The sequence below is a fragment of the Staurois parvus genome, unplaced genomic scaffold, assembly GCF_062004578.1.
Source record: "Staurois parvus isolate SC_StPar_1 unplaced genomic scaffold, SC_StPar_1.0 ptg000792l, whole genome shotgun sequence".
In the NCBI taxonomy this organism is placed as follows: Eukaryota; Metazoa; Chordata; class Amphibia; order Anura; family Ranidae; genus Staurois; species Staurois parvus.
This window is the reverse complement of record NW_028318588.1, coordinates 4,186-30,230: the sequence shown is the minus strand read 5'-3', so window position 1 is coordinate 30,230 and position 26,045 is coordinate 4,186. Positions and strand designations below refer to the sequence as shown.

Genomic DNA, 26,045 nt, shown 5'->3' with positions numbered 1-26,045 from the left:
TCTCCCCGGACCCCGCATTCACTATATCCGCTCTCCCCGGACCCCTCATTCACTATATCCGCTCTCACCGGACCCTGCATTCACTCTATCTGCTCTCCCCGGACCCCTCATTCACTATATCCGCTCTCCCCGGACCCCGCATTCACTATATCCGCTCTCCCCGGACCCCGCAGTCACTATATCCGCTCTCCACGGACCCCGCATTCACTATATCCGCTCTCCCCGGACCCCGCATTTACTATATCCGCTCTCCCTGGACCCCACATTCACTATATCCGCTCTCCCCGGACCCCGCAATCACTATATCCGCTCTCCACGGACCCCGCATTCACTATATCCGCTCTCCCCGGACCCCTCATTCACTATATCCGCTCTCCCCGGACCCCTCATTCACTATATCCGCTCTCCCCGGACCCCTCATTCACTATATCCACTCTCCCCGGACCCCGCAGTCACTATATCCGCTCTCCCCGGACCCCGCATTCACTGTATCCGCTATCTATCTATCTATCTATCTATCTATCTATCTATCTATTATCTATCTATCTATTATCTATCTATTATCTATCTATCTATTATCTATCTATCTATTATCTATCTATTATCTATCTATCTATCTATCTATCTATCTATTATCTATCTATTATCTATCTATCTATCTATCTATCTATCTATCTATCTATCTATCTATCTATCTATTATCTATCTATTATCTATCTATCTATCTATCTATCTATCTATCTATCTATCTATCTATTATCTATCTATTATCTATCTATCTATCTATCTATCTATCTATTATCTATCTATCTATCTATCTATCTATTATCTATCTATCTATCTATCTATCTATCTATCTATCTATCTATCTATCTATCTATTATCTATCTATCTATCTATTATCTATCTATTATCTATTATCTATCTATCTATCTATCTATCTATCTATCTATCTATTATCTATCTATTATCTATCTATCTATCTATCTATTATCTATCTATCTATCTATCTATCTATCTATCATCTATCTATCTATTATCTATCTATCTATCTATCTATCTATTATCTATCTATCTATCTATCTATTATCTATCTATCTATCTATCTATCTATCTATCTATTATCTATCTATTATCTATCTATCTATCTATCTATCTATCTATCTATCTATTATCTATCTATCTATCTATCTATCTATCTATTATCTATCTATCTATCTATCTATCTATCTATCTATTATCTATCTATCTATTATCTATCTATATATCTATCTATCTATCTATCTATCTATCTATCTATCTATCTATTATCTATCTATCTATCTATCTATCTATTATCTATCTATTATCTATCTATTATCTATCTATCTATCTATCTATCTATCTATCTATTATCTATCTATCTATCTATCTATCTATCTATCTATCTATCTATTATCTATCTATCTATCTATCTATCTATCTATCTATCTATCTATTATCTATCTATCTATCTATCTATCTATTATCTATCTATCTATCTATCTATCTATCTATCTATCTATCTATCTATCTATCTATTATCTATCTATCTATCTATTATCTATCTATCTATCTATCTATTATCTATCTATCTATCTATCTATCTATCTATCTATCTATTATCTATCTATCTATCTATCTATCTATCTATCTATCTATCTATTATCTATCTATCTATCTATCTATCTATCTATCTATCTATTATCTATCTATCTATCTATCTATCTATCTATCTATCTATCTATCTATCTATTATCTATCTATCTATCTATTATCTATCTATCTATCTATCTATTATCTATCTATCTATCTATCTATCTATCTATCTATCTATTATCTATCTATCTATCTATTATCTATCTATCTATTATCTATCTATCTATCTATCTATCTATCTATCTATCTATCTATCTATCTATCTATCTATCTATTATCTATCTATCTATCTATTATCTATCTATTATCTATCTATCTATCTATCTATCTATCTATTATCTATCTATCTATCTATCTATCTATCTATCTATCTATTATCTATCTATCTATCTATCTATCTATCTATCTATCTATCTATCTATCTATCTATTATCTATCTATCTATCTATCTATCTATCTATCTATCTATTATCTATCTATCTATCTATTATCTATCTATCTATCTATCTATCTATCTATCTATCTATCTATTATCTATCTATCTATCTATTATCTATCTATCTATCTATCTATTATCTATCTATCTATCTATCTATCTATCTATCTATCATCTATCTATCTATCTATCTATCTATCTATCTATCTATCTATTATCTATCTATCTATCTATTATCTATCTATCTATCTATCTATCTATTATCTATCTATCTATTATCTATCTATCTATTATCTATCTATCTATCATCTATCTATCTATCTATCTATCTATTATCTATCTATCTATCTATCTATCTATTATCTATCTATCTATCTATCTATCTATCTATCTATCTATCTCTCTATCTATCTATCTATCATCTATCTATCTATCTATCTATCTATCTATCTATCTATCTATCTATTATCTATCTATCTATCTATCTATCTATCTATCTATCTATTATCTATCTATTATCTATCTATCTATCTATCTATTATCTATCTATCTATCTATCTATCTATCTATCTATCTATCTATTATCTATCTATCTATTATCTATCTATCTATCTATCTATCTATCTATTATCTATCTATCTATCTATTATCTATCTGTCTTTCTATCTGTCATATCATGCTTTGTTTCTATATTTTGTATATATAATTCTACATTTTATTTATAGTTAGTACTACTTAACAAATGTATGAACTAATTGTTAGGGACAATATATGTTTCCAATGATAATAATTGATTACCTAGAACAAAATGTAAAATTTAAGGCATATAAAAGAAATGAATAAATACGTCCTCCTCCAGTCACACAGAAGTTCTTTGAAGACTGTGGGGTTGATTTACTAAAACTGGAAAGGGCAAATTCTGGTGCAGTTCTGCATAGAAACCAATCAGCTTCCAGGTTTTATTGTCAAAGCTTAGTTGAACAATCCAAAGTTAGAATCTGATTGGCTTCAGCAGCATTAGTAAATCAACCCCCCCAGTGTGTACCCCTCTATAGAGCAGCAGTTGTAGAACAGACAAAAGGCAGCTTGTTATGTGCCGAAGATGCAAAGTGCATTGCTGAAGATTGTTCCAAAGTTGTGACCAGTTAAGATATATTGTAGAAAGCCTTTGTTTACAGCGGAATATTTCTAGTGATATCTTTGGTTTTCTTCTCTAGGATCTCCAGTGGTCAATGCTCAAAGACATTAATGATGCCTGGGTGTTCCTCTTGTGACAAAATTACCATCACTGGGTCCATTGTCCGCAAACCCACCATGCACCGATACATCAGCACCAAAGTCCTGCTGGCTGAAGGAGAGGACAACCCATTTACTAAACATTGCCGCAACTATGAGGATACGTACAGGGTAAGGGACTGCCAGGCACACCGATATTCCGACTCTCCATCAAATGCCTGTTTTAAGAGATGTCTTTAGTGGTTGAAAGTCTGAAATATATTGTTCAATTTAGGACATCCCTACTAATAACTAATATGTTCGTTTTCAGACATTTCCTTTGAACACCAACCAACCCCCCCCCGTAATCCTAACACTAACCCTCCCTATACCCCAACACTAACCCTCCCTGTAACCCCAACACTAACCCTCCCTGTACCCCAACACTAACCCTCCCAACACTAACCCTCCCTATAACCCTAATAGTAACCCACCCTATAACCCTAACACCGACCCTCCCAATAATCCCAACACTAACCCTCCCTGTAACCCCAACACTAACCCTCCCTGTAACCCCAACACTAACCCTCCCTGTAACCCCAACACTAACCCTCCCTGTAACCCTAACACTAACCCTCCCTATAACCCCAACACTGACCCCCCTATACCCCAATACTAACCCTCCCTGTAACCCTAATAGTAGCCCTCCCTATAACCCCAACACTGACCCTCCCTATAACCCCAACACTAACCCACCCTGTAACCCCAACACTAACCCTTTCTATACACCAACACTGACCCTCCCTATAACCCTAAAATTGACCCTCCCTGTAACCCTAACACTGACCCTCCCTGTAACCCTAACACTAATCCTCCCTATAACCCTAACACCGACCCTCCCAATAATCCCAACACTAACCCTCCCTATACCCCAACACTGACCCTCCCTTTAACCCCAACACTGACCCTCCCTATAACCCCAACACTGACCCTCCCTATAACCCCAACACTGACCCTCCCTATAACCCCAACACTGACCCTCCCTGTAACCCTAACACTAACCCTCCCTATAACCCTAACACTGACCCTCCCTATAATCCCAACACTGACCCTCCCTGTAACCCCAACACTAACCCTCCCTGTAACCCCTACACTGACCCTCCCTGTAACCCCAACACTGACCCTCCCTGTAACCCCAACACCGACCCTCCCTGTAACCCCAACACTGACCCTTCCTATAACCCCAACACTAACCCTCCCTATAACTCTTCCCTGATAGATTGGAGGAAATCCTTGGGGACCCGAACCAGGAGGGTTTGAAGTAAGTATAAAAGCCCAGGGAGAATATTAATTTTTTTAATTGTTTTCCTCCTAAAGCGGGTGAAAGATTGGGAGTGTCAATGTTTCAAATCCAAACAGATTGCAAATAAGGGAAGAAATGTTAAGGGCTGGTTCACACCATAGAAATGCAGTCCAGACGCATTTCTGTATGTGCTGTTTGGACACGTTCCGGTGCGTTTTTGATGCGTTTTACTGCATTCCAGTACAGTTCAGTGCAGGAAAAAATGCAGCCTGTTCTACTTTTTTTTCTGGAACTTGAGCTCACTGGGACTGACCGCACTGGTGTGAACTATATAAACATATAGTGCAGCGCTGAAAGTGTAATAAATGAAATATATAAAATATATATAAAATATAAAATATAAAGTCTTTCTCGTGACAATAAAGTCAAATATGTGCAGGTCTTCTCTTCATTAGGTGACTGGAAAATAACAAGATTGCGCACTCACCGACCGCACATTTAAAATGCGCCTGTGTATGATATATTCCAAAAGACCAGCCAGGTATACAGCTCCAGAGACCACACGGATCCTCCCTCTCCAACACTCTCATCCGCCTTGGGTGTAGCAATATCTCCAGATCCAAAGGTAGAAAGACAGAGATCCCCCTTTTTGGTTCCAGACACCCCAAGAATGGAAGATGTGTATCTGCACTCTCCAGCAGGAGAGTCAAAGAAAAAAGGGGAACGCCAATAGTGTGGTACTATCAAAAACTTTATTGGAGCAATAATGCCTGGGTCATATGCACACATATATCCATACACCATAAGCCAATAACGGACAGGTAGGTATGAAAGGAAAATTGTACTAACCCGGCAATGGCATAAAAACAAAGACCACCAGACCTCCTCTTGGTCTCAGTGGTCTGGAAGTCACACTTGCTATTTGGCTCCTCCTGAGGCCTTTCGTGCAAAAAGCACTTCTTCAGAGGATGGACGCCACTAGCAGTGTGACAGCCAGACTTCCATTTAAAAGCCGTTCGCGCATGCGCGAAAATCCCGCTCTATCGTGAAAAGCGGTACTGCGCATGCGCGAATAGCGGCCATATTGCCGTGGATCGCGGCTGTACAGTATCAAACTGTGCATGCGCCACCCAATCGCCGCCATATTGCCATGGATCATAGGCAGCAAGGAATAGCTGCTGCTGGAGATTTAACCAATTAAAGGGACAAACAAGCGACCACATATTCAGGTGCTCTCTTATCCTATAGATGAATATAGATGCCTGCCCACCCCGAAGAGAAGCATTAGGAAGGCCCGACCTGGAGTAATTAATCCAAGTGAGATATATATATATATATATACAGGAGAGTGCACAAAATAAGTGCCGCAAGAGCCCTCTCAAAAATCACTAACTCCATGGCATAGGGGCTTATATATCATCATATAAAGATGGAAATGATGATAAACTCTAAAATATTGTGTACATATAAAACTTTTAAACACCCCAAAATCATTCAGTAAAGCGATCACATTCTAAAGGGGCTTAATTGATAATAGTCAATTTCTAGATGACAACATCTTATACTATAGACTAATACATATATTCACCTAATCTCAATATATTCGACTAGCTGTATAGTTCGGAGCCATAACTCAAATACCTTGAATGGGGCTATTAAACAATCATAAAGATCCACATATTAGAACGAACTAAAATAAATAAAATTCGGTAAAAACTCAGCGCTATACTACGTTACAAAGTCTTCATGTCCTAGCTATTGGCAATGAAACAGTTTATGTCTACCTCCACATTGTGTCCATGAGGGTGAAGGGTGCGTAATTCGTGGACCCAACGAGTCTCAGCCTGCGAGACTGTTCTGGTCTTGTGAAGACCCCTCCAATGTGGTGATACCATTTCTATACCCACAAACCTTAAAGAAGTAGGATCACTATTATGGACCCGTCTGAAGTGATTAGATAGCGAATGGTCCCTGTAACCTTTTCTAATGTTGGCTACATGCTCCCGCAGGCGGTCCCTTAGGCGTCTAGTTGTCCGCCCTACATACTGCTTATTACAGGGACAACTGAGGAGGTAGACAACGTACTTGCTATTACATGTTATACACTGCTTGATAGTGTAGGACTTCCCTGTTGATGTTGAAGTAAACATATCTATTTTCTTCTTGCGGGATTTGTCACATCTACATATGATGCATTTGTTGCATGGATAGAATCCCTTTAAATCCCCAAAAAAAGAGGTTTTTGAAGGGGGATTAACAACATTGGGAGCAATGCGGTTTCTCATAGCCGGAGCCCTCCTAAACATAATTTCAGGCTTGTTGGGTAATACTTGTGAAAGGACAGGGTCCATTCTCAGAATATCCCAATTCTTCCTTATGAGTTGTCCTACCTGTTTATATTGTATTGAAAAAGTTGTTACAAAGGGACACACCTTTTCGTTTTTCTTATGTGGTTTATGTAAAAGCATCCCTCTCCTATCCAGGTCAGCAACCTTTGTCAAGGACTCATCAAGTTCGGGTTCTTTATATCCTTTTTCAAGAAATCTATTTTTAAGGATATTTGCTTGGGACCAATAGGTCTCAAGATCTGTGCAGTTACGTCTTATCCGAGTGAATTGGCCTTTCGGGATGTTTCTCAGCCAATTTGGATGGTGACAGCTACTCACAGGGATATAGCTGTTACGGTCGGATCCCTTAAAGAAGGACTCAGTGACTATCCTCCCATTATTTATCTTAAGCGTGAGGTCCAAAAAATTTATCTGGTGTTGACTATAAGTATATGTCAGATGGATGTTTAAGGTGTTATTATTCAACGTTGTAAAGAAATTATTGAGGGCACTCTCCTCTCCATTCCAGAGGAGGAGGATGTCATCAATGTATCGCCTGTATAATACAAGCTCCGGCCAATCTCTGGCATAGATGACATCCTCCTCCCACCTCGACATGAAGAGGTTGGCTAGGCTAGGGGCAAACTTTTAGAGTTTATCATCATTTCCATCTTTATATGATGATATATAAGCCCCTATGCCATGGAGTTAGTGATTTTTGAGAGGGCTCTTGCGGCACTTATTTTGTGCACTCTCCTGTATATATATATATATATATATCTCACTTGGATTAATTACTCCAGGTCGGGCCTTCCTAATGCTTCTCTTCGGGGTGGGCAGGCATCTATATTCATCTATAGGATAAGAGAGCACCTGAATATGTGGTCGCTTGTTTGTCCCTTTAATTGGTTAAATCTCCAGCAGCAGCTATTCCTTGCTGCCTATGATCCATGGCAATATGGCGGCGATTGGGTGGCGCATGCGCAGTTTGATACTGTACAGCCGCGATCCACGGCAATATGGCCGCTATTCGCGCATGCGCAGTACCGCTTTTCACGATAGAGCGGGATTTTCGCGCATGCGCGAACGGCTTTTAAATGGAAGTCTGGCTGTCACACTGCTAGTGGCGTCCATCCTCTGAAGAAGTGCTTTTTGCACGAAAGGCCTCAGGAGGAGCCAAATAGCAAGTGTGACTTCCAGACCACTGAGACCAAGAGGAGGTCTGGTGGTCTTTGTTTTTATGCCATTGCCGGGTTAGTACAATTTTCCTTTCATACCTACCTGTCCGTTATTGGCTTATGGTGTATGGATATATGTGTGCATATGACCCAGGCATTATTGCTCCAATAAAGTTTTTGATAGTACCACACTATTGGCGTTCCCCTTTTTTCTTTGACTCTCCTGCTGGAGAGTGCAGATACACATCTTCCATTCTTGGGGTGTCTGGAACCAAAAAGGGGGATCTCTGTCTTTCTACCTTTGGATCTGGAGATATTGCTACACCCAAGGCGGATGAGAGTGTTGGAGAGGGAGGATCCGTGTGGTCTCTGGAGCTGTATACCTGGCTGGTCTTTTGGAATATATCATACACAGGCGCATTTTAAATGTGCGGTCGGTGAGTGCGCAATCTTGTTATTTTCCAGTCACCTAATGAAGAGAAGACCTGCACATATTTGACTTTATTGTCACGAGAAAGACTTTATATTTTATATTTTATATATATTTTATATATTTCATTTATTACACTTTCAGCGCTGCACTATATGTTTATATTGTCTCTATTATGAGGTTTAGTGATACCTTGAAGTGTTCCAGCAGCTGGTTTTTCTGAGCGCTCGCTTTATCCATTATTCATTCTTGGTGTGAACTATGCCACTGGAAATCATGTAACCTACTATCAATGCATTTTTGATGCAGAAAAAAACATGCTGGACTGCATGTGGTATGAACTGGCCCTAAATATACACTATATTGCCAAAAGTATTGGACTGCCGGCCTTCCCACGCACATGAAGTTTAATGGCCCCCCAGTCTTAGTCCGTAGGGTTCAATATTGAGTTGGCCCCGCCCTTTCCACGCACATGACCTTTAATGGCCCACCAGTCTTAGTCCGTAGGGTTCAATATTGAGTTGGCCCCGCCCTTTCCACGCACATGAAGTTTAATGGCCCCCCAGTCTTAGTCCGTAGGGTTCAATATTGAGTTGGCCCCGCCCTTTCCACACACATGACCTTTAATGGCCCCCCAGTCTTAGTCCGTAGGGTTCAATATTGAGTTGGCCCCGCCCTTTCCACACACATGACCTTTAATGGCCCCCCAGTCTTAGTCCGTAGGGTTCAATATTGAGTTGGCCCCACCCTTTGCAGCTATAACAGCTTCAACTCTTCTGGGAAGGCCGTCCACAAGGTTTAGGAGGGTGTCTATGGGAAGGTTGGACCATTCTTCCAGAAGCACATTTGTCAGGTCAGGCACTGATGTCGGGGGAGGAGGCCTAGCTCGCAGTCTCCGCTCTAATTCATCCCAAAGGTGTTCTATGGGGTTGAGGTCAGGACTCTGTGCAGGACAGTCAAGTTCCTCCACCCCAAACTGGCTCCTCCATGTCTTTATGGACCTTACTTTGTGCACTGGTGCGCAGTCATGTTGGAACAGGAAGGGGCCATCCCCTAACTCTTCCCACAAAGTTGGGAGCATGAAATTGTCCAAAATGTCGCCTTAAGAGTTCCCTTCACTGGAACTAGGGGGCCAAGCCCAACCCCTGAAAGACAACCCCACACCATAATCCCCCCTCCACCAAACTTTACACTTGGCACAATGCAGTCAGGCAAGTACCGTTCTCCTGGCAACCACCAAACCCAGACATGTCCATCGGATTGCCAGACAGAGAAGCGTGATTGGTCACTCCAGAGAACACGCCTCCACTGCTCTAGAGTCCAGTGGCGGCGTGCTTTACACCACGGCATCCTACGCTTTGCATTGCACTTGGTGATGGAAGGCTTGGATGCAGCTGCTCGGCCATGGAAACCCATTCCATGAAGCTCTCTACGCACTGTTGTTGGGCTCATCTGAAGGCCACACCAAGTTTGGAGGTCTTTAGCTATTGACTCTGCAGACAGTTGGTGACTTCTGCGCACTGTGCGCTTCAGCATGCGTTGACCCCGCCCTGTCATGTGACGTGGCCTACCACTTGGTGGCTGAGTGGCTGTTGTTCCCAGTGGCTTTGTTATAATCCCACTAACAGTTGAGCGTGGAATATTGGATTGGATCACGAATGGACTTATTGCCCAGGTGGCCACCTATCACGGGACCACGCTTGGAGTCACTGAGCTCCTGAGAGCGACCCATTCTTTCACCAATGTTTGTAGAAGCCGTCTGCATGCCTAGGGGCTTGATTGTATACACCTGTGTCCATGGAGGGGATTGGAACACCTGAATCACATGATATGGAGGGGATTGGGACACCTGAATCAAATGATTTGGAGGGTGGGCCCAATATAGTGTATCTGCAATGGAAGATGTGATGTTAATACCCAGATACTGAAGCTTAGTAGACACCTTACATGAACGGAAAGTTGGACTGAATGACCCCAAAGCCTAGAGGTATTATTTATGTTCACACCTCAGATTTCCCTACATTAATCTCTAGTTTGAGAGGCTTGCATTGAGTTGAAGTTCGTTTTAGAAGAAAGGGTAACGGATTTCTGCTTGCGTGATAAAAATCATTGGTGTATGCCGCAACCTTATGGGAATCCCTTCCAGAATCCAAACCCTTAATGTCACAGTTAGCTTTTGTAAGGCACAGGAGAGGTTCCAAAGTGATAACGAAAATCAATGGTGCGAGGGGGCGCCCTTGTCTTGTGCCATTGCTGAGGGAGAAGTAGGTGGAAAGTGCCTTGTTAATCTTAACGGCTGCCATTGGGTGACAGTATAATGCGTTGATCCACCTACCCATGACTTCTGAGGCCAATATATTGGAGTGTGCCTTTCAAAAACCCCAGTCACCCGGGTCGAAAGTCTTTCTCGCATCCAGTGAAAGCAGGAAAGTAGGTAGTTCTTTCGACTGGGCCAAGTGGATGAGGTTCCGGACCCTGGCGCTGTTATCCGTGGCTTCTCTGGTCGACACGAAGCCCACTTGGTGTCCGTGAATAAGTCGGGGTAAATGAGGGAGTAACCTGTTAGCCAGGATTTTCGTAAATATTTTGAAGTCTGTATTCAAGTAAATCGGATGATAGCACATTGTAACACATCCTTCCCCTCCTTAGGGATGAGAATAATGTGTGTGTGTGTAAAGCGGCAACCTTTTCTATTGGCCTGCTTTTGATGTCAAAGTATTTTGTTATGTCACTTTCATAAATCCAAACAGATATCTGTTGATCCCGCCAGAAAACCAATGAACTTCCAACTTCCTGTGCTGCTGGCAGTGTTATCTGGAGGAGTGCTGTCAGCCCTGTCCATTTCACCTCTTTCAGCTACAGAACACCTACTGCTATATCATGAAGAGCAAAGGGGAATGTGTTCTCTTGCCCTACATTGCCCTGTGAGTGTTGTCACCCTAGGGCAGGAAGTGTGCTGAAACTGTGACTGCAGTATATTATGTTTGTGTTCTTTGGTTGAGATACACTTTATTGATTAGACTTGATATTGCTGTGAGGTCCACTCCTTCCTTTAGCTGACTTCATACGCGACTTCTGTGCTCTCCTGTAGATCATCCAGGCAGAGATCCAGAATCTGAAGGACCAGGTCCAGGAGCTGCACAGAGACCTGACGAAGCACCATTCCCTCATAAAGACAGAAACCATGAGCGAGATCATCCAGAAGTCTCTGCAGGTGGATGTGCAGATCGCCTCCGAGTATTCGTCTGTGGAAATGATGAGAACGGCATTTGAGGAGGTCAGTTCATTTATTATATCCATTGGGAGCGTCTGGGATGGCTGGACTAAGGGAGGAGACGATAGGAGTCCCAAGAATCCTGAACCAGGTGGCATAGCTATGATGCAAGCCACAGGACAACCATTGCTATCCACCACTGCAAAAGGACCTGAGGCCTCTAAAGCAGCCTTTTTCAACCAGGGTGCCTTGAGGTTTCTTCAGGGGTGCCTTGACAAAATGTCTAAAAATTGCACAAAACCTGTATACAAATACAGTTGTGCTCAAAAGTTTGCATACCCTGGCAGGAATTGAGAAATTTTGCCGTTGATATTGAAAATATGACTGATCAAACGGACCATGACCTTTTCCATCTTTATAAAGTTCCATTACCTTGTTACGCAGGACTTTTGACAGTTCTTTTCTGCTCCCCATGGCTCAGTATCTAGCCTAGTCGGTGCTTCCACGTGAGAGCTAACAAACTCATTGACTATTTATACACTGACACTGATTGCAATTTATAAAGCCACAGATGTGGGACATTAACCTCTAATTGGCATTGTACCCCATGTGTGTCCCCTTGTGTGTCTGTACCAAGGCCAAACATTCCAGGAGGCGGAGACTTCTGACCTGGGGGTGGAGACTTCTGACCAGGGGGTGGAGACTTCTGATCTGGGGGCGGAGACTTCTGATCTGGGGGTGGAGACTTCTGATCCGGGGGCGGAGACTACTGATCAGGGGGCGGAGATGATCCGGGCCATTTGGGTGATTTCTGTTATTATTATGATTTAAAAAGGAGCCAAACAACTATTTTATAATAAATGGCTTCATATGATCATCATCCTTCAATAAAAGAGCATTTTTTGGCATGATCAGTCAGATTTTCAATATCAATACCACAATGTCACAATTTCTGCCGGGGGATGCAAACCTTTGAGCACAACTGTATATGTTAGTGGATGGGACAAGTCTGCCTTTTATAGTTACACAAAGTCACAAGTGTAATAAAAGCGCCACACCCTTAATACTTTAAAGCAGCAATTCCACCTCAAAGAAACCAAATAAATTTCTTAGTGCTATAACTTAAATCAAGGAATGCGCTAAAACCACAAACTATTCCTAATTTAGTGTAGAAACATTAGTGCAAAAGATATATATATCTATTTAAAGATATATATATCTATTTTAAACCCAGTTAGGGCTTACTGGATGCTGACGTTTGTGGAGAAAATTAAGTCACGAGCGCTGTAGTGAGTGTACGGGGAACAGGAGACTGTTATACCATTTGCTGTTTTATGCTGTTATACTGGTGTCGGTGAAGACACCCTTTTTGTGAGTGTAAATCTTTATTAAATTGTTGGATACTTTTATAAAAAAACTGGCTGCACCATGATTTTTCTCTTTCATTCCCAAACATGACCTCGGTGGAGAGATCTAAAAAGAGAGAGTGATATAATGCTCCTGGAACCATTATATTGAGTGGTGGATACCTACCTTATGGATGAATGTGTAGCTATTGATCATCACACCTGAGAAGTTGATTCATTGCATCTGCTCCCAGAGCAAAAAGCGTTTTTTGCTGATCTAGAGATTGATCAGCATGGAGCTCTGGTGAGTTACCCAACTTTACTTTTGGTGGTGGATTTTGGCACAATTTCTTTGAGAGCACCTGAATTTGGAAAGGATTTATTTGGACATTTGAAGAAATTCAGAATTGGACATTTTGGTTTTTTTTATATTCACAAATTTAATTATTTAAATTACTTATGTTTTGCACATAATTTTGATATATTTTTTGATATTAATTGATAATAGATATATATATCTTTTGCACTAATGTTTCTACACTAAATTAGGAATAGTTTGTGGTTTTAGCGCATTCCTTGATTTAAGAAATAGTTACACAAAGTCACAGGTTTTCATTGCGCACCATTACGACCTTCTAGCCCCTGGCGTCCTGACAACCAATGACATCATTTGATATGGAGGATGTTGGTTGCCTGCACAGCATTGCAACACCTTGTTTGACCCTTCCCTGCCCCTCTCCGTCAGTGCTGGGGTCACATTAGCTCAGTGATGGAGAAAAACTGAGGGAGAAGAGAAACACTGGCATACTAGTCAGTACCATTGTGCAAAGGTGTAATTGAGTTGGAAGAATTATTCACTTCCAACATTGGCTGTCCTATGCGTGTGAATGTTGCTGCGTTATATAAAACTATTAGAATAGTTCTTTACATTTTTACATCCGATTGCCTCTCGGGGGATCAGGAAGGAATCTTTTTCCCTGCAGGAGCAGTTTGGATCGTGCTTTGCTGGGTTTGTTTGCCTTCCTCTGGATCAGCTGTGGGTGTAGGATTATAACTTTTTTTTCTTTTTTTTAATGGTTGAACTGGATGGACTTTTGTCTTTTTTCAGCCAGACTAACTATGTAGCTATATTTCAGAATGGGGTGCCTCGGGACTGTCCATAGGTTTAAAGGGTGCCTTGACTGAAAAACAGCCCTGAAGCCTTCAGAGTGAAAAGTGTCCTCCAGAAAATCCTTTCTATTGTAGATATTTTCATTATATTTAGAGATTTGTTACAAGCTTTCACTTTTTAATTTCACTGCAGATTTGGGAAGAAACTTACCAAAGGGTGGCGAATGAGCAGGAAATATATGAAGGTAATATGATTTGTTGTAATATTCAGAGTTGGGTTACACTACAGTATATACAGAGGCCTCGCTGAAACAGCGAACACTTAGCACCGCGTAGGACGACTTTAGTACATTTTTCTTTGCTTCCTGTCTTTGTCAACAGTAGTAATGAGCTTGTTTTTGGGATTGGGTTTGGATAGAACCCAAGTGCATCCGATACCAAGATGGGGGGGGGGGGCACCATTTAAGTGTAGCACTTTATTAAAACAGCGGGGTTAATATCACTGTACACTCACTTGGTAAAAAGAATGTCAGGCACATCAATGGTCATGCTGGGTATCTGCAGGGTTGGTCAGGGAAGTTTGCAGGCATTTACAGATGACCCTGGAGGCTTGTTGTGAAGTATGCAGAGGTTGCAGGAAGCGGAAGGGTCTGTTGGATGCCGTGGAACACACCGCTGGCGGAAACCGGAAGTGACGTGTTGTCAGAAGGGTGCTGGGTCAAGATGATGTACTGTTGATGGGCGTGGCTACGTGCTAGTCATCCCAATCAATGGTAGTCATGCCCATCACTGGTACGTTATCCCAACCATTCCGTATCTGCCATCCCTCTCTACCAATCCCTCCACTGGCCTCCATTCAGTGTCCTCCACCCCTCTCTGCCAATCCCTCCACTGGCCTCCATTCAGTGTCCTCCACCCCTCTCAGCCAATCCCTCCACTGGCCTCCATTCAGTGTCCTCCACCCCTCTCTGCCAATCCCTCCACTGGCCTCCATTCAGTGTCCTCCACCCCTTTCAGCCAATCCCTGCACTGGCCTCCATTCAGTGTCCTCCACCCCTCTCTGCCAATCCCTCCACTGACCTCCATTCAGTGTCCTCCACCCCTCTCTGCCAATCCCTCCACTGACCTCCACTCAGTGTCCTCCACCCCTCTCTGCCAATCCCTCCACTGGCCTCCACTCAGTGTCCTCCACCCCTCTCTGCCAATCCCTCCACTGGCCTCCACCCCTCTCTGCCAATCCCTCCACTGGCCTCCACTCAGTGTCCTCCACCCCTCTCTGCCAATCCCTCCACTGGCCTCCATTCAGTGTCCTCCACCCCTCTCTGCCAATCCCTCCACTGACCTCCATTCAGTGTCCTCCACCCCTCTCTGCCAATCCCTCCACTGGCCTCCACTCAGTGTCCTCCACCCCTCTCTGCCAATCCCTCCACTGGCCTCCATTCAGTGTCCTCCACCCCTCTCTGCCAATCCCTCCACTGGCCTCCATTCAGTGTCCTCCACCCCTCTCTGCCAATCCCTCCACTGGCCTCCATTCAGTGTCCTCCACCCCTCTCTGCCAATCCCTCCACTGGCCTCCATTCAGTGTCCTCCACCCCTCTCAGCCAATCCCTGCACTGGCCTCCATTCAGTGTCCTCCACCCCTCTCTGCCAATCCCTGCACTGACCTCCATTCAGTGTCCTCCACCCCTCTCTGCCAATCCCTCCACTGGCCTCCATTCAGTGTCCTCCACCCCTCTCTGCCAATCCCTCCACTGGCCTCCATTCAGTGTCCTCCACCCCTCTCTGCCAATCCCTCCACTGGCCACCACTCAGTGTCCTCCATCCCTCTCTGCCAATCCCTCCACTGGCCTCCATTCAGTGTCCTCCATCCCTCTCTGTCAATCCCTCCACTGGCCTCCATTCAGTGTCCTCCACCCCTCTCTGCCAATCCCTCCACTGGCCTCCATTCAGTGTCCTCCACCCCTCTCTACCAATCCCTCCACTGGCCTCCACTCAGTGTCCTCCATCCCTCTCTGCCAATCCCTCCACTGGCCTCCATTCAGTGTCCTCCACCCCCCTCTGCCAATCCCTCCACTGGCTTCCCATTGCCCAATGGATAAAATTCAAAACATTAACAATCCCATATAAAACCATTTATATCTCCGCCCCAAATTACATCACCAATCTTGTCTCCAAATATCACCCAAACTGTCCTCTCCGCTCCTCGCACAACCTCCTGCTCTCTAGCTCCCTTGTCTCCTCCTCTTATGCTCATCTCCAGGACTTCTCCAGAGCCTCCCCCATCCTCTGGAACTCTCTACCCAAATTTATCAGACTATCGCCTACTCTGCTCACTTTTAGACGATCTCTGAAAACTGATCTCTTCAGGGAAGCCTATCCTGCCCTCAGCTAATAATGGAAACTTCTATTCCTCCTACCAGTCCATCCCCCACAGTTATTACCTTTTCTACCACCAGCCCCTCCCTCTTAGATTGTCAGCTCCCAGGATCAGGGCCCTCCTAACCCTCTTGTATTGTTGCTGTGTTGTCTCCCGTTATATTGTAAAGCGCTGAGCAAACTGTTGGCGCCATAAATCCTGTATAATAATAATAATAACCCAGCACCCTTCTGACTTCATGTCACTTCTGGTTTTGGCTGGCTCTGCGTCCAACAGACCCAGCCACTTCCTGCAACCTCTGCTTTGCCTGCCTGGCAATGACATCATTGAAAAACATAATGTCAGGCACATCAATGGTCATGCTGGGTATCTGCAGGGTTTGTTGGGGAAGCTGGCCGTCATGAACAGATGACCCTGAAGACTTGTTTGGCAGAAATGCATTGCCTCGTCTTCAGGATCATCTGTTCATGACGGCCAGCTTCCCCAACAAACCCTGCAGATACCAAGTATGACCATTGATGTGCTGACATTATGTTCTTTAAGTGAGTGCACGCTGTTTCTAACCCCCGCTGTTTGAATAAAGTACTACGCTTAGATGGTGGCACCCCCCCGTCCCGTTACTCTTTTTCAAACTTGGAAGTTAATTGTCATCTCTGGCCCAATGGCTTATTATGGCACATAGCTATTATAGGTCAAAATGCCATACTGGGTCACTGGCCCCCACAGCTGTACATATACAAAGGGGCGGGGATGCTTGTGACATCATTGACTTCATATGGCTAAATGGCTGGGCTAATATCAGCCATGTGGCCATAATAGGTCAATAATCTCATGAGCTTCTCTGGCTTTGTATATGTGCGGCTGCAGACCGGGGAATCTTCCCACAGCTCATTGGCCCAGCAATGACCACTAAATTCCAGGTTCAGACGGAACCTGAGCTCATCTCTGGTTACCAAAACAGGAAGTGAGAAGATCTCCCCAGTCGGGACACAAAACCTAACATTACCACAATCTGTATGAGAGCCACACTAATGGTCCATGAGAGAAATCCTGCCTCCAGCGATCATTGCCCCATCCGTGGTCTCTCTGCAGCTCAGCTACACGACCTCCAGCAACTGAAACAAGAAAACAGCTACCTGACCACAATTGCCAAACAGATTGCGCCATACGTACGATCCATCGCCAAGGTCAAAGAACGCCTGGAGCCCAGGTACCACGGTTCACACTTCTCTGATGTGGTTTTTGATTTAAACATTTGTAGCCAAGAGGGAATTCTTTCTAAATATCTTTCCATCCTGATACACTTTGGGATTATATAACCCGGCATTTGTTGTTTGATGGACTCATCCCGCCCATCCTGAACTCCACTATCACCTGTCACACTAAAACAAAGAAGTTCCTTATTTCATAAACTGGCAGACAGTTACGTGGCAATATGTCTAGGTGTTTGGTCACATGATTCCAGGGCTGACCGTTCAGCTGTACTGAATGCTTGGTGTAATTTCACCGCACACTGTGAGATTCTCATAATGTGCATTAGAACCTACAGCATGTCAGATAGAGCCTGCCTTGTTGGCTGAAGTATGCCCAGCATCTTCTAGCTCTTTTCTCCCCATCCTGACTGTCCTTAACCCTTTCTATTCATTGGGTTTTAGTTCTTTCAATCATGGAGGCTCAGCATCACATGTGGGTGTTACCTAGAGTGGACAGCATTCACATACACACTGCTTAGGGTGACACCACAGGGAAATTAGATATGTACGAACAATGGAAATATTTTAAAGTGTTACTAAACCCCAGACCCCGCATTCACTATATCCGCTCTCCCCGGACCCCGCATTCACTATATCCGCTCTCCCCGGACCCCGCATTCACTATATCCGCTCTCCCCGGACCCCACATTCACTATATTCGCTCTCCCCGGACCCCGCATTCACTATATCCGCTCTCCCCGGACCCAGCATTCACTATATCCGCTCTCCCCGGACCCCGCATTCACTATATCCGCTCTCCCCGGACCCCGCATTCACTATATCCGCTCTCCCCGGACCCCGCATTCACTATACTCGCTCTCCCCGGACCCCGCATTCACTATATCCGCTCTCCCCGGACCCCGCATTCACTATATCTGCTCTCCCCGGACCCCGCATTCACTATATCTGCTCTCCCCGGACCCCGCATTCACTATATCCGCTCTCCCCGGACCCCGCATTCACTATATCTGCTCTCCCCGGACCCCACATTCACTATACCCGCTCTCCCCGGACCCCGCATTCACTATATCTGCTCTCCCCGGACCCCACATTCACTATACCCGCTCTCCCCAGACCCTGCATTCACTATATCCGCTCTCCCACAGTACACAGAACATGGAAATACAGTTATTTTAGTAATATAAACTGCTAAATCCCTTTTCTCATCAGCAGTAAATAGCAGTCTTGTGACTTCTGTTGGTGTCCAACTTAGCACTGGTTAAAGTTTGTAGGAGGAGTTTTCATTTTGCTCAGACTGTGGCATGACCCCTGACCCCCTGTGTGGACAGTGCTGATTTGTCCCTGTGCTGATCACATGCACCCTCCCAAATTAAAAAAAAACTTCTCTAGCCATACACACTAAACTGAGCATGTGCAGAGTGTCTCCTAGATGTCGTCTGTACTATCAGCAGATGGATTGGGGACAGTAGAAGAAAAGGAGGATCAGAGAAGACAGGATTAAACAGCATTTTTACACAATGCGGATGATTAACCCCTTAGGTCCTACAGTGAGTATAACAAGCATGCTTTACTGCTTCTACAGACTGATTGTACTGTTGTGGGTTTAATGACACTTTAAAGTGATAACAAGCATGTCATACTTACCTGCTCTGTAATGGTTTTGCACAGAGCAGCCCGGATCCTCCTCTTCTTCTGGCCCCTCTCTCCTGTCAGGTGCCCCCACAGCAAGCAGATTGCTATGGGGGCACCCAAGCATGCACTCTTCCGAGCCACAGCTCTGCTTGCCCATTCACACACAGAGCCACAACTTGGCCTCGCTCCCTTCCTCTGTTGATTGGCTCACTGGCTGTGATTGACAGCAGCGCCTCAGCCAATCAGAAGTGAGAGTCCCCGGAGAACCGAGGCTCTCATGGACATCGCTAGATTGGAATGGGGCTCAGGTAAGTGTTTGGGGGGCTGCTACACAGAAGGTTTTTTACTGAGAATACATGAAGGTAAAAACATTGAACCTTTAGAACCACCTTAGAGTGATAGTAAACCGAAAAGAAAAAAAAAATAAAGCAATGGTCCCCTGCAGGTTTGGGACATCGTGTAGTGCCCCGCCCACATACTAGTACATTATGGCAGACACGGGGCCCTCGAGCGCAGCGGTGTCACGGCTCCCCGGCGCTGACATCTTCACCCGGTTTTCCTTCCAGGTTCACAGGCTCCGGCCGTATGCATAGCCAGGGTGGCGATGACGTCACTCCCACACATGCGTCCGGCACGGAGCTCTGAAAGTCCGGCACAATATGCTGTTCCTCCAGAGCGCATGCGTCAGTGATGTCACCGGCTGCATGTTGTGCGCAAGTTTAGGAGATATTCACAGGTAAGCCTTATTGTAAGCTGAGGTACAAGTTCTGAAGTGATTATAGAGTAGGATAGCCATCAGTGTACACAGCGCTTTACATATATATTGTACATCCACATCAGTCCCCGCCCCCGAGGAGCGTACAATCTAAGGTCCCTAACCCTCAAGGGGCGTACAATCTAAGGTCCCTAACCCTCAAGGGGCGTACAATCTAAGGTCCCTAACCCTCAAGGTGTGTACAATCTAAGGTCCCTAACCCTCAAGGTGCGTACAATCTAAGGTCCCTAACCCTCAAGGTGCGTACAATCTACGGTCCCTAACCCTCAAGGTGCGTACAATCTAAGGTCCCTATCCCTCAAGGGGCGTACAATCTAAGGTCCCTAACCCTCAAGGTGTGTACAATCTAAGGTCCCTAACCCTCAAGGTGCGTACAATCTACGGTCCCTAACCCTCAAGGTGCGTACAATCTAAGGTCCCTATCCCTCAAGGGGCGTACAATCTAAGGTCCCTAACCCTCAAGGTGTGTACAATCTAAGGTCCCTAACCCTCAAGGTGCGTACAATCTAAGGTCCCTAACCCTCAAGGTGCGTACAATCTACGGTCCCTAACCCTCAAGGTGCGTACAATCTAAGGTCCCTATCCCTCAAGGAGCGTACAATCTAAGGTCCCTAACCCTCAAGGTGCGTACAATCTAAGGTCCCTAACCCTCAAGGGGCGTACAATCTAAGGTCCCTAACCCTCAAGGGGTGTACAATCTACGGTCCCTAACCCTCAAGGGGAGTACAATCTAAGGTCCCTAACCCTCAAGGGGAGTACAATCTAAGGTCCCTAACCCTCAAGGGGCGTACAATCTAAGGTCCCTAACCCTCAAGGGGAGTACAATCTAAGGTCCCTAACCCTCAAGGGGCGTACAATCTACGGTCCCTAACCCTCAAGGGGAGTACAATCTAAGGTCCCTAACCCTCAAGGGGAGTACAATCTAAGGTCCCTAACCCTCAAGGGGCATACAATCTACGGTCCCTAACCCTCAAGGGGTGTACAATCTAAGGTCCCTAATCCTTAAGGAGCGTCCAATCTAAGGTCCCTAATCCTTAAGGAGCGTCCAATCTAAGGTCTATAACCCTCAAGGGGCGTACAATCTACGGTCCCTAACCCTCAAGGGGAGTACAATCTAAGGTCCCTAACCCTCAAGGGGCGTGCAATCTACGGTCCCTAACCCTCAAGGGGTGTACAATCTAAGGTCCCTAATCCTTAAGGAGCGTCCAATCTAAGGTCCCTAATCCTTAAGGAGCGTCCAATCTAAGGTCCCTAACCCTCAAGGGGCGTACAATCTACGGTCCCTAACCCTCAAGGGGCGTCCAATCTACGGTCCCTAACCCTCAAGGGGAGTACAATCTAAGGTCCCTAACCCTCAAGGGGAGTACAATCTAAGGTCCCTAACCCTCAAGGGGAGTACAATCTAAGGTCCCTAACCCTCAAGGGGAGTACAATCTAAGGTCCCTAACCCTCAAGGGGCGTACAATCTACGGTCCCTAACCCTCAAGGGGAGTACAATCTAAGGTCCCTAACCCTCAAGGGGAGTACAATCTAAGGTCCCTAACCCTCAAGGGGCGTACAATCTACGGTCCCTAACCCTCAAGGGGAGTACAATCTAAGGTCCCTAACCCTCAAGGGGAGTACAATCTAAGGTCCCTAACCCTCAAGGGGCGTGCAATCTACGGTCCCTAACCCTCAAGGGGTGTACAATCTAAGGTCCCTAATCCTTAAGGAGCGTCCAATCTAAGGTCCCTAATCCTTAAGGAGCGTCCAATCTAAGGTCTATAACCCTCAAGGGGCGTACAATCTACGGTCCCTAACCCTCAAGGGGAGTACAATCTAAGGTCCCTAACCCTCAAGGGGCGTGCAATCTACGGTCCCTAACCCTCAAGGGGTGTACAATCTAAGGTCCCTAATCCTTAAGGAGCGTCCAATCTAAGGTCCCTAATCCTTAAGGAGCGTCCAATCTAAGGTCCCTAACCCTCAAGGGGCGTACAATCTAAGGTCCCTAACCCTCAAGGGGCGTACAATCTACGGTCCCTAACCCTCAAGGGGAGTACAATCTAAGGTCCCTAACTCACATTCATACATACACATCCTAGGGCCAATATAGACAGGAGCCAATTCACCTCCCTGCATGTCTTTGGAGTGTGGGAGGAAACCGAAGTACCCGGAGGAAACCCACGCAGGCACAGGGAGAACATGCAAACTCCAGGCATGGTTGGGATTCGAACTTTGCTACCACTTTAACAAATTTATGTGCATGTTGATGGGGCGGGGAAACATGTACAAGGTTGTACTTCAGAACTTGTTGACTTGTAAAGCGAATGTTCACCCAGCTTAGTGAATGAGGAAATTTATCCTGACTTCAACAATCCAATAGCATGTGGGGGAAAATCCTGCTTTTTCTTGCTTGTGATTGGATTTCCTTTTGCAAACTGATTTTTTTTTTTTACTTTGTCTCACGTCATTGTCTGATATTTTGAAATCCGCTTTAATAGTCAACAAACTCCACGCCTTACACCTAGATCAGCGAGTAGCTGCATTGCACATATCTGATATCTTTTATATCCAACAGACTGAAGGAACCTCGAGAGCTGAAAGATGACGTATCCGAGAAAACCTCCGAGGATTCCCCAATGATGGAGCTGCACGGCAGGTAACCTTTTCTTATAAATATATATCAGGGGCGGACTGACAACTCGGGAGACCCCCAGACAATAGGGGATCATGGGGCCCGTGTCCTCGCCCACACTCAAACCACTCCCAAAAGAGCCTATCAAAGGTACCGGGTGCAGCTCATGGGGTCCCCTACTGACCCCGGTCCCTTGGGCAGTGCTTTGCCTTGACTTTGACGTGTCTTTGGTTGGGTGCAACTTTGACGTGTCTTTGGATGGGTGCAACTTTGACGTGTCTTTGGTTGGGGGCAACTTTGACGTGTCTTTGGATGGGTGCAACTTTGACGTGTCTTTGGTTGGGGGCAACTTTGACGTGTCTTTGGTTGGGTGCAACTTTGACGTGTCTTTGGATGGGTGCAACTTTGACGTGTCTTTGGTTGGGGGCAACTTTGACGTGTCTTTGGTTGGGGGCAACTTTGACGTGTCTTTGGATGGGGGCAACTTTGACGTGTCTTTGGTTGGGGGCAACTTTGACGTATCTTTGGATGGGTGCAACTTTGACGTGTCTTTGGTTGGGTGCAACTTTGACGTGTCTTTGGATGGGTGCAACTTTGACGTGTCTTTGGTTGGGGGCAACTTTGACGTGTCTTTGGTTGGGGGCAACTTTGACGTGTCTTTGGTTGGGGGCAACTTTGACGTGTCTTTGGATGGGTGCAACTTTGACGTGTCTTTGGATGGGTGCAACTTTGACGTGTCTTTGGTTGGGGGCAACTTTGACGTGTCTTTGGTTGGGGGCAACTTTGACGTGTCTTTGGTTGGGGGCAACTTTGACGTGTCTTTGGATGGGTGCAACTTTGACGTGTCTTTGGTTGGGGGCAACTTTGATGTGTCTTTGGATGCATGTAACTTTGACGTGTCTTTGGTTGGGGGCAACTTTGATGTGTCTTTGGATGCATGTAACTTTGACGTCTTTGGTTGGGGACAACTTTGACGTGTCTTTGGATGGATGCAACTTTGACGTGTCTTTGGATGGATGCAACTTTGACGTGTCTTTGGATGGATGCAACTTTGACGTGTTTTTGGATGGGTGCAACTTTCACGTGTCTTTGGTTGGATGCAACTTTGACGTGTCTTTGGATGGGGGCAACTTTGACGTGTCTTTGATTGGGGGCAACTTTGACGTGTCTTTGGATGGGTGCAACTTTGACGTGTCTTTGGTTGGATGCAACTTTGATGCAACTTTTTTTTTTGTTAATAGGACAGTTCATGTAGTGCTACTTTGATACCAGTTGAGTTCCAGAGAGTGTAAAGTCGCATCAAAGTAGTACAGGAACCTTTATGTGTCCAAAGTCACATGTTAGTGGTAAGGGCATCACTACTTTGATGCCACTTGAGTGCCAGGGAGTGTAAAGTCCTATCCAACGCCACACCCATCCAAAGTCGCATCAAAGTGGCGACAAAGTAAACACTTTCCTATTAAAAAAAAAAAAACACTTCAAAAACATGTCAGAAACACACTGTGAAATCGCACAATCGCTTAGATGTGACCCTAGCCCAGTGTTTCTCAACTCCAGTCCTCATGGACCCCCAACAGGTCATGTTTTCAGGATTTCCCTCAGATGAAACAGCTGTGGTAATTACTAAGGCAGTGAAACTGATCAAATCACCTGTGCAAAATAATGGAAATCCTGAAAACATGACCTGTTGGGGGTCCATGAGGACTGGAGTTGAGAAACACTGCCCTAGCCTTAGGAAGGGTGTATTTAGAAACAAATATCATATAGCTGTTGGCTGGTCAAAAATGTCTGTAAATTCATTCTGTGCAAACAGGGCAAAATCGAATGTTCTCAGACTGTACAATATGCTCTGCAATGCGGTATTTCCCCATTTCTACATTCTCCATCTGCAGAGGATATAGCCTGAGGAGCTCTGTGTACCCAGAGAAAACCTACAAGCAGCTTCAGTGGACAAATGTGCACATTTTACATCCCTTGTTGCTTAAAGTGGAGCTCCGGGCAGAGAGCGTTCAGTCTTTTCTGTTGTGATAAAACACAGTTACCTCTTCTGAGTCCTTCTTGCCCACTGCGGCTGTGCGAGCTGTGACCCTCCTACAGGGGAGTCCTAGTGTAGGTTACCCACCATCCTCTCCCTTCGTCCATTCACACCGTGTATTCTATGAACCAATGACCGAATACATGACATTCTGTGAAAGGACAAGCGGAGAGCAGGGACGGATTGCTGTCAATCATGTATGAGAGCCACAGTGGGCCGGATGTATAGTGAGCAGGGGCGGACTGACAACTCATGGGGCCCCATGGCAATAGGGGATCATGGGGCCCCTGTCTCCTTGCCCAAACTCAAAAAGCCTATGAAAAAGGTACCAGGGGCATCTCATGGGGCCCCCTACTGACCCCGGGCCCTCGGGCAGTGCCCGAGTTTCCAAATGGTCAGTCCGCCCCTGATTGTGTGCCATACTATCCAGTATTGATGAAAGTATGAATCTTCCAGTAAAGATCGGAGATATGGGCGTGGGATAAACCTCGGCAGAGGTAACTCTTCTTTGGTAAGTTAATTCAACTTTAAAAGCAGGACTGGAATGGAAGCGCCAACATTTCACCCCTGAAAGTCAGGCAGATAAGCCGAGACATTGGAATTTGGGCACATTGTAGCTCACACCTCCATATTTGTATATTTGGCTTCTCTCCCACAATTAATTACATCTGATCCTTATATCCCATTGAAAGAATGTCACTTCATGTTGATAATACGTCCATCAAGCCTGGAGAGCTGCAAAGTGATAGCAGAACAAAGCCTGACTTGGGGCACAGAGGTCAGTGTTGCTGACTCGTGACAGGTACTCCATAGCCTGTACATTTTGTGTGTATATATATATATATATATATATATACATACACACATATACAGTACACACACACATATATATATATTTATATACATACAGTATCTCCTAGAAGTGAGTCCCCCCCCTCACATTTGTGTCAATCTTTGATTCTCTCTTTCCATGTGACAACACTGAAGAAATGACACTTTGCTACAATGTGACGTAGTCAGTGTACAGCTTGTATAACATGGAAATTTGCTGTCCCCTCAAAATAACTCAACACACCGCCATTAATGTCTAATCCGCTGGCAACAAAAGTAAGTCCACCCCTAAGTGACAAGGTCCAAATTGGTGTGAATGGGGAGCAGGTGT

General features: G+C 44.8%; 1 protein-coding gene across 1 annotated transcript in view; it reads left to right on the top strand.

Moving 5' to 3' along the window:
* Window positions 1-22,876, top strand: part of RNF207 (ring finger protein 207) — a 124,158-nt gene extending 101,282 nt beyond the window's left edge. Inside the window, exons 14-18 of the mRNA XM_089654708.1 lie at window positions 3,331-3,520; window positions 11,658-11,843; window positions 14,430-14,481; window positions 17,706-17,823; window positions 22,792-22,876. Coding sequence (XP_089510834.1) covers window positions 3,331-3,520; window positions 11,658-11,843; window positions 14,430-14,481; window positions 17,706-17,823; window positions 22,792-22,876 — 631 coding nt within the window. The remainder of the gene's footprint in view (window positions 1-3,330; window positions 3,521-11,657; window positions 11,844-14,429; window positions 14,482-17,705; window positions 17,824-22,791) is intronic.
* Window positions 22,877-26,045: the final 3,169 nt, after the last annotated feature.